The 13,850-nt window shown below is 45.8% G+C and overlaps 1 protein-coding gene across 2 annotated transcripts in view; it reads left to right on the forward strand.

Moving 5' to 3' along the window:
* The first annotated feature begins 4,380 nt into the window (after positions 1–4,380).
* Arpc2 (actin related protein 2/3 complex subunit 2) overlaps positions 4,381–13,850 on the forward strand; it is a 34,114-nt gene continuing 24,644 nt past the window's right edge. Inside the window, exons 1-2 of one of the 2 annotated variants that reach the window (XM_052749840.1) lie at positions 4,381–4,512; positions 4,724–4,805. In XM_052749840.1, the coding sequence (XP_052605800.1) occupies positions 4,732–4,805 (74 nt within the window). In that variant the 5' untranslated portion in view covers positions 4,381–4,512; positions 4,724–4,731. Of the gene's footprint in view, positions 4,806–13,850 lie in introns of both variants that reach the window. The other variant, XM_052749839.1, reaches the window with a different exon arrangement.

A 13,850-nucleotide genomic window follows, 5' to 3' on the forward strand; every position in this document is an offset into this window, starting at 1 on the left:
GTCCTCTGCAAGAGCAGCAAGTGCTCTTAACCACCAAAACATATCACCAGCTCCAAAGTTTTTATTTTAGAAGTTTTCTTTTTAACTGAAAAAATATATATTTATTGGATTTTGTTTCAATGAAAATTATGTTTGCTTGTTTTTTTAATATTTAAAGTGTATTTATGTGTATTTTATGTGTGTGTATATGTGTATGATTGCCAGTGCCCAATGAGGCCAGAAGAAGGTACTGAAGGGCCTGTAACTGGAATTTCAGATGTTGTGAGCCACCCAACATAGGTGCTGGGAACCGAACTCCAGTCTTCTTACACACTAAGCCAATTCTCCACCCCCCCTTAAGTCCCCAGGCTAGCCTCACACTCCATGTATGTGTCCTCCTGCTTCAGCCTCTCCCAAAGGGTAGGCTTATATAATGTTGTGCACTTAAGTACATATTCTCAATCTGTAGGTGTAGAGTTGAGGATGTATCCCAACAGTAGATGTATACTGAGCATTTATGAGACCCCAGAACCCATCCCCAGCACCAAAAATACTTTTTGTTGTTTTTTTTGTTTGTTTGTTTGTTTTTTTTTTTTTTTGAGAAAGGGTCTCTCTATTTAGTCCTGGCTGACCTGGAATTCATTCACTATGTAGATCAGGCTGTCCTCAAACTCACAGAAATTCTCCTGCCTCTACCTCCTGAGTGCAGGGATTAGAGGCATGTGCCACCACAGCTGGCTCAAAAATAAATATTAATTTAGGTTTTAGAGATATGAAGTCTGTGTTTCAATAAGCTACTAGATGGTGCCTATTCTGTTGGTCCATTATTATTATCATTATCATTTCATTTATTTACGTGTGTGTGTGTGTGTGTGTGTGTGTGTGTGTGTGTGTGTGTGTGACAGGTATAGAGAACAACCTTCAGGAGTTGGTTCTTTCCTTTTATCACATTTGTCCTGGGAATCCACTTTATTTTTATGAATGTTTGTCTGTATTTACATATGTGCACCTCTTCTTTATTTTAATTTTTTTATTAAAGCTGGGAGATGGCTCAGAAGATCAGAGCACTTGCTGCTCTTACAGGGGACTCAAGATTCATTTGCCATCACATACATGGTGGCTCATAGTAGTCTATAACTCAAGTCCCCCACCCTCTCGTCACCTGGGAAGGTACCAGGCACACATGTGTTGCATACATGTGCATACAGGCAAATATTCATACACATAAAATAAAAATAAATCTTTCTAAAATTAAGATTTTTTTAAAAAAATTAGAAATTTAGAAAATCAACCCAGGAAACGAATGAGAGATGATACTAATGAAAACTTCTAAAACTGAAGTACCACTTTCCACTCTCAATGAGTGCTCAGTGCAAAGCATTAAGGAAGTATTAAAGCAAGGTTCACCACTATAAAACTTCCAAGCAACGGGCTAAAGAGAAGCTCTTAATGCTTCGGGAGATGGGGGGATGGGACACACAAAGGATCTGGAAGAGGAATCACACTTTTTAAAATATAACCCTGCAAGTGTGACAAAGATGGATATCTTCAAAATAATGACAATTCCTTTCATGCTCCAATATCCAGCGTAACTACAAACCAAGTGTCAAAGTATAGTCCAAGCCAGCTTCAGACTTGCTACATAATATACATAGCTCCAGGATATCCTAAACCTCTGTTCTTCCTGCCTCTACCTCCTGAGTGCTGAGAACAGACACTGCCACCAGGGCCAGTGCTGAGGATAAGTCCAGGGTTTAGTGAATGTTAAGAAAGTACACTATCAACAGAGCTACATCCCTATCCACTATACACACATTTTAACTTCTGTATATGTGTTATTTTAGTTCAAAAACATTAATGTTAAAACATTGGAATATTGTGGTAGAGAATGTCTGTAATATCTTGAAGTTCACTGCCCATAAGAAATCTGATTTGGGGGCCTGGAGAGATGTCTCAGTAGTTAAGAGCACTTGCTCTTCCAGTTCCAATAGATACATGTATGATGTACGTGCATGCACTCAGGCCTGTAAATCACTCATTCATATACTGGCACATGTACACACTTCTCATTTCCTTTCTGTTACTTTGAAAGACACTTCTGAAAACTAATGTCAAATATATAATTGTGTGTGTGTGTCAAATTATATAATTAAAATATTTATTTGTTGTTACTGATTTGGGGCAGGTTCTCATACTGCAGCCCAGGCTATCCTGAGCTTACTATTTATTTAGCCCAGGCTAGTCTCAAACTCACAGTGATCCTCCTGCCCAGCTTCTGAAGGCCCAGGCATGACTCACCATGTCCATCTTTAAGGATTTTTATTCCCAGAAATAATTGTGTTGTGGAATGGGATGTTTGCTTGGTAAGGTGATATATGCGAAGTTTGCAGATGTTCTGACCTGACCTTATTTTCTAAAGTCTGTTCCTTGGGCAGCCCAGCGTGGAGACCGGAAGAGGAATATAAAACCCACTTCTCTGAGCACAGGACTCAGGAATATTTATGGGACGAAGAAGGAAAGAGTCTAAGGACTGGGCAAAGGCGACTAAAGCAAGAAAAAGCAAGTACACACCAGTTGTCTGCACTCTCCAAACCAAACTGTGGCTCTTCAGAGCGTGCTCGCTCGGGGAAGGGCAGGGGAAATACCTTCCGAGGGTGGAGTCTTGTCCATCTGTGGGCAACAGGTCAGCTAGCAGACCCTTGCCTAAGCCTAGGGGGCCTATGACCTCAGTTTGAGATAGACAGATGCTGCCTTCAACTTCCTGGAAAAAGAAAAAAAACCTTAGGCAAAGACTACCAAGACCCTTACTTCACAGGTGTCATCTCTGGCAAAGCTAATGGCAAAGCTACTGTGATAACCTATTGCTTACCATATACAGGCCCTTAAAATGGGTGCTTTGGGGCTTCAGGTGGCTCAGCAGGTAAAAATACTTGCCAGGCAAGCCTGACAGCCTGAGCTCCATCCCAGGACTCCACAGTACAAGGAAATAACCAAGGTCTAAAAGTCCTCTGGCTTCTACTCAAGCACCATGGTGAACACATATTCTCTCTCTCTAATAACAATAAATTTTAGAAGTAAAACTGATTTTTTTTTCTTTTTTCTATTCTAAAAGTGTGTTCATTTGTTTTGAGACAGGAGACAAGTTCTCGCCTTGCAGCCCTGGCTGGCCTGGAACTTGCTGTGTAGACCAGACTGGCCTCGAACTCACAGGGATCTGCCTGTCTCTGCCTCCCGAGTGCTGGCATTAAATGTATCCCCACAAGCAGCAAATATATATATTTCGAGACAGGGTTTCCCTGTGTAGCTTTGGAGCCTGTCCTGGAACTCACTCTGTAGACCAGGCTGGCCTCGAACTCACAGAGATCCACCTGCCTCTGCCTCCCGAGTGCTGGGATTAAAGGCATGTGTCACCACCGCCTGGCTTAAAAAAAAAAAAAAGATGATTTTAAAGTCGATTAAAACCAAGCAATAAGCCAGGCAGTAGTGACTGTATGCCTTTAATCCCAGCCAGCACCTGGGAAGCAGAGGCAGGCAGATCTCTCTGTGAATTTGAAGTCAGCCTGGTCTATAGAGTGAGTTCCAGGACAGTCAGGGTTGTTACACAGAGAAACTCTGTCTCGAAAAATAAAATAAAATATTTCTCTCAATACCAAACAGAAAAGAAACATTTTCATTGCATAAAAAAGACTTAATTAAATTTGTTATATTATCCATGGGAGAGAAAAAAATGGAAACATGATACCCAGACAGCAAGAATGGGTGGATCATAGTGATAAATTCCGATTCTAGCAGAGGTACTGGACAGTGAGGATCACCTGATGCGGCACTTCTGCACAGAAATGGAGGTATGACAGGAATCCAGGAAGGCCCAGCTGGATTCCTTTTCTTTATTGCCATGTAATATAACGTGTAGTTCCTTGAAACTTTATTGTGTTCCCTTTATCAGACTATAAGCTTTAGGAGGGCAGGTCCTCATGTATTGCGTTAATCATTGGATCCCCAGGAAGGAGAGATGCCCACTAAACAATCGCGGGCGAAAAGAAGGCATGATGGTGCTCCAGGGTAAGCCCTGAGTACGGGATGAGCAAAGGGCATCCACAAGTTGGAAGCAAGGAATTCCCCAAGGGGAAGCTTCTTAAGGGGCGTCTGAAATAAAACCGGAAGGGTGGAGTCGGGCTTCTGGACGATGCCGGGAAGGAGCAGCAGGACAGTAAGGGCGACCTCGAGGAATGACAGGTGAGTGTGGGACTCCAATGGTCAAGGAGAGGCGGGGCGGCGTGCCGCACATGCGCAGGCGTGCCCTCTTGCCCGCTTCCTACCCGGGGCGCGCTTGCGGGCGCGTGCACGCGGGGTTGAAGCGGAAATGGCGCCTCGGGGCCGCGCGTCCTCCGGGCGGCGAGCGGAAGTGGGTGTGAGAGCGGAAGTGGCCGGCTGGAGCCGGGGGCTGGGCGGGGACCGGGATCGTCGTCGGTGAGGCGGCGGCGGAGGCGGCGGCGGCGGCTCGGCAGGCGGGTTGAAGCTTCAGGGGGCCAGGTCGGTCGGGTGGTGGCTGCCTCCAGCAGGGCAGCGGCGTGCCGGGCCAGCGCGCGCGTCCGCCTCTCCCCGCCCCGCTCCCCGTTCCCTTCTCCCCTCACCTACCGCACCCAGCCTCCCTGGTCAGGGGCAGCGGGGCCGCTCCCCTCCGTCCTGCCCTCGCTTGCCCACCCTCACCGCCCTTGTTTCCTCCTTCCCCTGCCCGGGGCAGCCGCCGCCATGATCCTGCTGGAGGTGAACAACCGCATCATCGAGGAGACGCTCGCGCTCAAGTTCGAGAACGCGGCCGCCGGGTGAGCGAGCGAGTGAGCGAGCGAGCGAGCGAGCGAGCGCACGCCGGGAGGAGGCCGAGTTGACCCTAGCTAATCCCGGGTGGCGTCCAGTTCCCCAAGCCTTAAGTGGGGAGGGGGGGGGAGGGAGAGATCGGGAACCTGGCCTGGCTTCGGGGCTTCCCCGGGCAAGGGTGGACGTCGGGAGGCCGTGGGGCGCGGCGGGCCCAGGAGCCCGAGATGCGTGGGGAGAGGCTGAGACGGGGATGCGGAAGCAGCGAGTGGACAGGAGCAAGGCGTGCCCGAGAGCGGGAGACCTGTGGGACGTGAGGGCAGCCAAGGCCAGGACTCACGCCCAGGAGCCCGCTGCCCCGTGGGAGAAAGAGAGGGGGCCCCCACTTCCCTCTGTATGTTCTCCGTCATTGTTCCGAACCCAGAGAGACCCCCCCCCCCCTCTTTGGGAAAGCAGGATGGAATGGAGTTTTCAGGAATTCCCAGGGCGAGGTGGGAAGAACAGGCAGGCCGAGATGGCCCGCCGGCACTCTTGTTTCCCCACCCCCATCGCTCCCCCCCCAGGAGAAGCAGGAGGCAAGACTGAAAGTAGACCCAGTCTCGGAAGCTAGAGGAGGAAAAAAAAAACCCCAAAAAACCCCCAGTGATCTCTACCTGCCTCTCTAACCTGTGAGAGAAACTCGTCATTTTGTTGTGTATTTCTCAGGCAAAGCCGACAGTCCTCCATCCACACCCTCCTTAGCTCTCTGGAGACCAGCTTTTATCTGGTTGTGTGTCTTAAATTCTTATCCAAGACCCCTGGTCTTTGATTTCTTGTACGGTAATGCCGACCCGGTTAATAGCTGCTTCTGCTCCCAGAATCTCTGAAGTTCTTAGGGAACCTTTTTAAACATCGGCATCTTAATATACGGGACGTGTTTCAAGCCTTCTCTGTCAAACACACAAAAAGACAAACTCCTCCCCCAAAGCTGCTTTGCCTCTCTAATATATTTCAAACCTGAGCAGAGGAATTGGGTTTTAGGTTATAATTTATGGTGGCCTGTGGCCATTCCTTTGCCTCATTTCCTCATTGGTAAGGATGGGGCTTCACATTTTGGTTTCGCAGTTAGGAAATAAGTGTAGGCTGTTTTCTGTGAACTAGGAACTAGAAATAGGAAAGCGAGTTGCCTGTAGATGCCCAGGAGGAAGGATTGGGAGAGGGGAAATTCTAAGTATTCATAATGAACTTGTGGTTCATGGAATTGGAAAAGCATGAACCCACTGCTTACATCGAATATATTGTCTGTCCTGTCTCTTTGGTAAGGTCGAAGATTTTATCTGCAAAACAAAACAGGACTTTTCGGTGCATTGGGTGGGCATATTGCTTCCTGCCCAGAGCGGCAGTTGAGTACATGTGCAAGTCTTGGTTCTTGTCTTCAGCCTTCCATACCAGTTCTTTGCATTTTAAGTTTTGAAGTGAATCAACCCTGGGACTAAATGTAGGTGCTGGGTGTGTACTTTTTTTTTTTTTTTTGAGTAGTGTAGCACAAAGGAGGAAGTTAAAATAACTTCTGCATTTTCACAACTGATCTTAATATATACATTCTCAAGTCTAGACTAGCAAAGAATGAGTCCTGGGTAGTCACAACGCAAATGGCCGTGTGTGCTCAAGTGGAGGCATGCCTTTTCATGCTGGAGGACTTCCACGTTTGTGTATTAATAACTTGTGACTCCCAAAATGTGACACGTTATTCAGAACTTTATTTAGTCTTTTTTTTCCTGTTTAGAAAACTTTCCTCCAAGAGTGCTGGAGTTGGTGGTGCATGCTTGTAGTCCAAGCACTTCAGCTGTAACTCCAGCTTTCAGGAGCAAAAGTTCCAGGACTTAGTGAGAGCTTGTATCAAAAAAAAAAAAAAAAAAAAAGTGCCAACTGGGTGTGGTGCCTGTAATCACAGCACTCGGGAGGTAGAAGCGGAGGATCAGTTTGGGCTACTCTGTTACAAATAAAAAGTTTACCCTTTTGGAGAGATTAAAATAGGTTTTTAAATGGGGAGGACATGAATTGAAATTTCCAAGACATTTCTTTTTCTTTTTTGTAAAGATGCTCACTGTAGCCAGGTTTAATGTTTGAGGAGGTAATATGTTTTGTCTTAACCTTGGAGGTGTGACTTAACAAATATGCTCACAACATTTTGTTTAAAAATACTTTGAAAATCTTTGAAAAGAGACTAGTGAAGGCAGGACTTTCCTGAGATTGCCTGTTTCTGCGGGGTGTAGTGGTACCCTCTTATAACCCTAGCCCTGTTTCTGCGGGGTGTAGTGGCACCCTCTTATAGCCCTAGCCCTGTTTCTGCGGGGTGTAGTGGCACCCTCTTATAGCCCTAGCCCTGTTTCTGCGGGGTGTAGTGGCACCCTCTTATAGCCCTAGCCCTGTTTCTGCGGGGTGTAGTGGCACCCTCTTATAGCCCTAGCCTTCGGGGAAATAGAGGCAGAAGAATCAACACAACTTTGAGTCCAGCCAGGGATGTATAGTATAGTGACACTCTGTCTCAAAAAAAAAAAAAAAGCTGAGCATGGTGGTGGCGCACACCTTTGATCCCAGAGCTCAGGAGGCAGAGGCAATCTGAGTTGAGGCCAGCATGATCTACAGAGGAGTTAGTTCTAGGATAGCCTGCGCAGAGAAACCCTGTCTTGAAAAACCAAAAAAAAAAAAAAAAGTGTGGGGAGCCTTTTGAAGAGAGGCAGTTAGCAGAGTTAGGGGGGAACTGCTAGAAAAGCTGTGTTAGGAGAAGATAATGCCCTTCAAGAGAGGAATGGGCCAGAGGAGAGCCCCTGGAGAGGTGAAAGGCTGTGCTGTTGGGAAAGCTGGGAGGCTCAGCTCTGTCCTGCTCTTTGCACTTCTCAGAACAAATTAATCAGAGAAATTACGTTCATGGTAGCCTTTGCCAGAGTCAGTCTTTCTGTTCTGCAGTGTCCTGTACCATAGCCGCTCACTGCATGTAGCTTGTTAGATTTAAGTAAAAAGGCGCAGTAAAACTAGAATTGGTTTCCTGAGCTGCATGAGCTATGCTGCATTTACACAGTGTGCATGCCCGTGACTGCAGACAGTTCTGTTGGACAGTGCTCTTCTTCCTGCTCAAAATGAAAGCATGAGGTAGTTTGGTTTTGGGGTGTGTGTTTCAGAACCCCGAGCCTTGCACATGCTAGGTGAGTGCGCCCATCACACTGCCTCCCAGCTCTCATGAGGTGTTCTTCAAAGTAGTTTTGTAGTCCATGCACCAGAATAAAGTTGCATTAGCTTCCCTTTTCGCCTTTTTACTTTATCTAATTTATTTTTAATGATCCCTTGGGTCATCTTGCTGGATTTTTTTTTTTTTGCCTGTAGCATCAGATGAAAGTTTAAACTTGCGTCTGGATGAGAGTTCTGTAAGAAAAACTCGAAGCACACAGCTGGCCACAGCCATCTCGTAATTTAAAGGCAATTTTAACAAAGCTGCCCACTTTTTCCCTTCGCACCAGAGCCCAGCCGTGGCTTATTGGATCTGTCTGTGTGTCTTCACGAAGGGATACAGTAAAACACCTTCCTGTCAGTCTCCACACTATGACTAATTAAAAAGCTACGCCCAGCACTGCAAATAATGACCTGCACAGGGCTTATCAACAGCGCTGCCTTTCCATTTAGGAATTCTTGCCCAGACCACAATTAAAGCAGAAGTAATCTGGAAAGTTAATTGAATTCTTTTGTTACTACATGCATACCCAGAACCTTTTCCTCCTCAGGCCTGTCACCTTTGCAGCCATGCAGTCCAGAGCTGAGGACATGCTGTCAGATTCGAGCTGCTGTCGATTCAAAGTGCCTTCTGGCTCCTTACCACAGCCTGTGCATGTTGTGGGGAGCTACGGTTCTGTGAGGGGGAGAAGAACTCAGTAAGCAAGTAGCGCTGCGTGGGGTGGGCGAGGACTGTGGGAGGAGAGATTTGAGAAAGGAATAAATTAAGTCTTGCTGATACCTTGTTCTCATTCCCAAATGTGCCACAGATGTCCTCCGAGAGGCAGGCTGGCTTAAAGAGATTCAGAAATAGGACATTGTTTAGGCCTATAGATGCCGTGGAATGTACTCGCTGACAGTTAAGATCTAGTTGATCTTTTTACCGGGCATTATGGTTGATACTCTGCTGCCTGTCATCTGGCCTCTTTGCATTGTCTTTGGGGTGTGAATTGCCAGAGCTACACAGGGCTAGATTGAGGGTTCGGACTGTCATTTCAGCCATCTTTATTTCCTCAGAATCCTTAGGAAAAAAGAGAGGGAGAGGACTCTGTGTGTGTGTGTGTGTGTGTGTGTGTGTGTGTGTGTGTGTGTGTACGTGTGTACACATGGAAAGGCAAGAGGAAAAATATTGGGTGTCCTGCCGCATTCCCTTGAAACAAGGTCTCTTACTGAACCTGGAATAGGCTGGGAGTCAGCAGGCCCCAGTCATCTGGCTCAGCTGAGGTTGCAGGCTTTTTCTGTGGATGCTGGGGATTCTAACTCATATCCTCTTGGTTGCTCAGCAAGTGCTCTTACCTACCGAGCCACCTCTCCAGCATTTCTGTTGTTCTGAGACAGGGTCTCCCACTGCAGCCCAGACTGTCCTGGGACTGTGTCCCATGCTGGCTTCAAACTCCTGTGCTCCTCCTGCCTCAGCTTCCTATACATCCTGCCACACCCAGCTTGTTACACTTTGCTGAGAGTGTGTATCAGCTTTTGTATCTTTTTATTCCCTGTATTTTGAGTTATGGTTTAGCAAAGAAAAGGGCCATTTTTTACCTAATACGATCTGTTTTGTGGGCTTTGCTCAGAAAGAATAATTGGAACCTTGTAGAGGGTTTAAAGAAAGTAATCAAAAATCTTTAGTGAGCACAACAAAGTAATTCCTCTAATTGAGGACTTGGAAGGGATAGCCAGAGAAGGTCACAATTGCCACAGTGGAGACTTGTTTCCAGGGTGCATTTAGGAATAAGAACTCCAAAGACTCACACACAAAAAATGGCTACTATAGTTGCTAGCAGTACTTTACTTACTGTTGGCATTCTAGAAGCTTCCTCTAGGAAAGTATAGAGCTACCATACCCAGTTTTAAGAAAATATTTGGGTGCAAAAGAGATGGCTCATCAGTTTTAAGAGCACTTGTTGTTCTTACAGAGTACCGGACAGTTCCAAGCCTACTTCAGGTAGCTCACAGCCACCTGTTAACTCCAGCTCCAAAGCATCTGATGCCTTCTTTTGGCCACCACAGGCACTCAGACACAGTTGTTGTAAACTTAGCACAGACACACACTCACACAAATAAAAAGAAATCTTTAAAGAAAGAGTTTCCTAAGGGATTTCTTTTAAGAATTATTTTTAGGGTTGAGGATTTAGCTCAGTGGTAGCGCAAGGCCCTGGATTCGATCCTCAGCTCCAAAAGGAAAAAAAAAAAAAAATTTTTAGAGGCTGGAGATATGGCTCAGCGGTTAAGAACACTGACTATTCTTCCAGAGGACCCAGGTTCAATTCCCAGCACCCACATGGCAGCTGACAACTGTCTGTAACTCCAGTTCCAGGGAACTGGACACACTCACACAGGCAAAACAACAATGCCCATAAAAATAAATAAATATATAAAGAAAAAGTTGTTTTTACTTTATGTGTATGAATGTTTCCCTGCATGTATGTGTGTGCACCATATAAAACTTAGTGCCTGTGGAAGTCAGAAGATGTCTGACCCCTGGACCTGGAGTACAGACAGTGTGAGTCTCCATGTGGATGCTGGGAACTCAAGTCTTCTGGAAGAGCAGCCAATGCTCTTAACTGCTGAGCCATCTTCCCTTTTTAAGAATATCTCTTAAAGGCAGATGTGGTACCTCATGCCTGTAATCCCAGCACTTGGGAGGCTGAGGCAGGAGAATTGCCATGAGTTTGTGGCCAGCCTAGGATACATAAGGATAACCCAGCTTAGGCTACAGAATCTGTCTTTTAAAAAGAGAAATCAGCCCATCTGAGTGAATTGGGTAATGTCTCAGTGTCTTAGGCTGTCCATTGAATAACCCCTAAGGACCATCCAGCTGGCTTGGTCACAAATTCCAGTCATTTTAACAGTCTGATGCTAATGGGAATCCTATCTCTCCTTGGACTGGGTAAATTGTTCCTGATCTTGAAAGCTTCCACAATTCCCAAAACTCTTCCAACCACAGCTTCAGAGTCTGGTCCTTTCTAAATCCACCTGGATTTAGAAACGTATGGATTGTCTTCTGTAAGCCAGGGACTGTGCTGTCCTTTGTGTGCTTGTGCGAACGCGCACCACCTGTATGTTTTAAAGCAGCTTCATTTAATTTCAGTATGTGCCTATGTGACAGATTAGCATTGAGAAAACCCAGGGTTTTAAGAATCCAACAAGCTGGCAGATGGCGCACACCTTTAATCCCAGTGCTTAGAAGGCAGAGGCAGGTGGAACTCTTGAGTTCAAGGCTGGCCTGGTCTTCAAAGTGAGTTCCAGGAGCAGCCTGTAGGCTGACTTCTGTGTCTTGGGGGTTGGGGAGCTAGTAGACTGTTGTGTGCTAAGGACTATGCTTGATTTCCACCACTGTGATTGCCAAGATTTATCATGGGGCACAAACAGAACCTAGTGGTATTTGTGTGGCGCGTTTGTTTGTTTAATTTTTTTATGTGAATTGGTGTTTTGCCTGCTTGTATGTTTGTGTGACGGTGTCAGATCTTGGAGTTACAGACAGTGGTGAGCTGCCTTGTGGGTGCTGGGAATTGAACCCCCTTCTGGAAGAACAGCATGTACTCCTAACCACTGAGCCATCTCTCCAGCCCCCTGTGGCACATTTTATTAAGATCCTGCCACTCACTACTGTGAGAACTATAGGACTATTGTCTCAACATAACCTGTAAATTAGTCATGAGGCACTTGTTGGGAAATATGAGGTGTGTGTGTATTATCGCAATTAAGCTTCATGACAGTCTTGTAATGTGGGTCTTTTGTCCCCATTTTGTAAAAGAGGAACTTCAGAGACAGCCACATCTGAGAGAGCTTAACACTGAACTCCAAAGGACTCATTTACATGTGTCTGTGCACATCATGAAACGAGTGTGGAGGTCACTTACACAGGATGCAGTCCTCACCTTCCACCATGTGACTTCCAGGGATTGAACTCGGGTCCTTAGGTTTGGTAGCAGTGCCTTTACTCACTGAGCCATTTTGCCAGCCCCCAGGACTTGCCTTTTCTCCAAACTTCCTTGAACCTGAAGCTTGAGCAGATGGTAAAACAATAAATGCTTCATCTTTTTGGTCTATTAAATGGACCCTTCTATTACCATGATTTTAAACCATAAAACGGCAGAACAGGCTTGGTATGTGGTGTGCCCTGTAACCCCAGCTTGTGGTGGTGAAAGCAGATGGATCATTTGTAGCTCCGAGCTTACAGACCTCCAGCTCCTACATGTGTTCTCCTATTCTTTTTGTGGTTGCTTTTGTTTTTTTCAGGACAGGTTTCTCTGTGTAGCCCTGGCTGTCCTAGAACCTGCTTTGTGACCAGGCTGGCCTCAAACTCAGAGATCCACTTCCCTCTGCCTCCTGAGTGCTGGGATTAAAGGCATGGGCACCACTGTCTGGCTTGTTCTCCTGTTCTCTAGCCCAGTACCTTAGCAGCCTTTCTCCTCCAAACCTTTTGTGCAGCCTTGAAGGGTGAACTAAAATATTAATGGCTCTGGTTTGATAGATACTCCCAAGTCATACAGCAAGGTTCTTAGAATGGATCTTAGCCGTTTTCCCAGTGGAGATCCAGGCTTGGGGTGCTTTCATGCCTGAAGAGACTCAGACCTTCCGTGTTTATGACTTAGAACGTTAGTTAAGGTTCTTCTTAAGTTGATTTTTCTCAGGTCTGTTGATGAAGTAGTAAAGCGAGGAACTCTGTCTTTCCTGATTGAGTTCAAGCCTGAGGGCTAAGGGGAAAACAACACCCCCAAATAACCCCACCCCACCCAGTTAAGTCAGGCAGTATGGTCCCTGACTCCAGGACTGCCAGGAGCCCTCTAGGAGGGTGTGTTTGCGTGCTTCCTCTACCTGGGGCATCATCTTAGATTTAAGTGGGCTTTCTTTCTTTCTTTCTTTTTTTTTTTTGAATTATGTATACTCTTGTGTTTTAGAGGTAAAGAATAGTTTATTGTCATTCTTGCCTTTGTTTCTTGGCTACAGTTTGAAAGTGAAAGCTTAGGAGCAATTTAAGCTTTCTCTTTTTTTGGAAAGGGCATTCATTTGTTGAGTCAGGATCTACCTCCAGCTCACACATGCAGCCACGGATGATTGAACTCTGATCCTCCTGTAACCGCCTCCCAAGTGATAAAATATCATCTAGCCCCATCTCCTTTTTTTGTTTGTTGTTGGTTTTTTGAGAGAGTCTCTCTCTGTATACTCCTGACTAACCTGTAACTCACTGTGTAGACCAGGTTGGCCTCAAGCTTGTGAGAGTGAACTCTGGCCTCCCAAATGCTGGGAATAGAAACATGAGCCACCATGCTTGGCCTTTAGTCATCACACTGGGTGGCTTTGCAGAAGCAGAGTAAACTTGGATATGTTTCCTATGGGTAGGTTTTTCTCCAACACATATACTTAATAAAAAGATACTTTGTTTAAGGATGTCATTTAGCCTCTTTATCAGCATTTAACAGTCATAAACTACGTTAGATAGTTCATTATTTCCTAGCAGAGCTGGAAGACATCTTGGTCCTTTCACAAGTGAGGGAGCAAAGAGAGGACATAAAGGATTCATACTCAAGGCCTGGAGAGATGACTCAGCGGTTAAAAGCACTTGTTGCTCTTACTGAGGATACAAGTTCAGTTCCCAGCACCTATGTGGCAGCTCACAATTGCCTATAACTCCAGTTCCAGGAGATCTGAGGCCCTCTTCCAAGGTTCTTTCTTGCACATATATGGTGTACATACCTTCACGTGTAAATAAAATATTTTTTAAAAAGAAGATTCTCACTTAAGAGGTCTTGGGCAAGGGGGTAAAATGTGGGAGTGTGGCTATTTTGTCTGCCACATGTGAAAGACTA

Source organism: Peromyscus californicus, unplaced genomic scaffold, assembly GCF_007827085.1.
Source record: "Peromyscus californicus insignis strain IS unplaced genomic scaffold, ASM782708v3 Scaffold_21__1_contigs__length_65335640, whole genome shotgun sequence".
Classification (NCBI taxonomy): domain Eukaryota; kingdom Metazoa; phylum Chordata; class Mammalia; order Rodentia; family Cricetidae; genus Peromyscus; species Peromyscus californicus.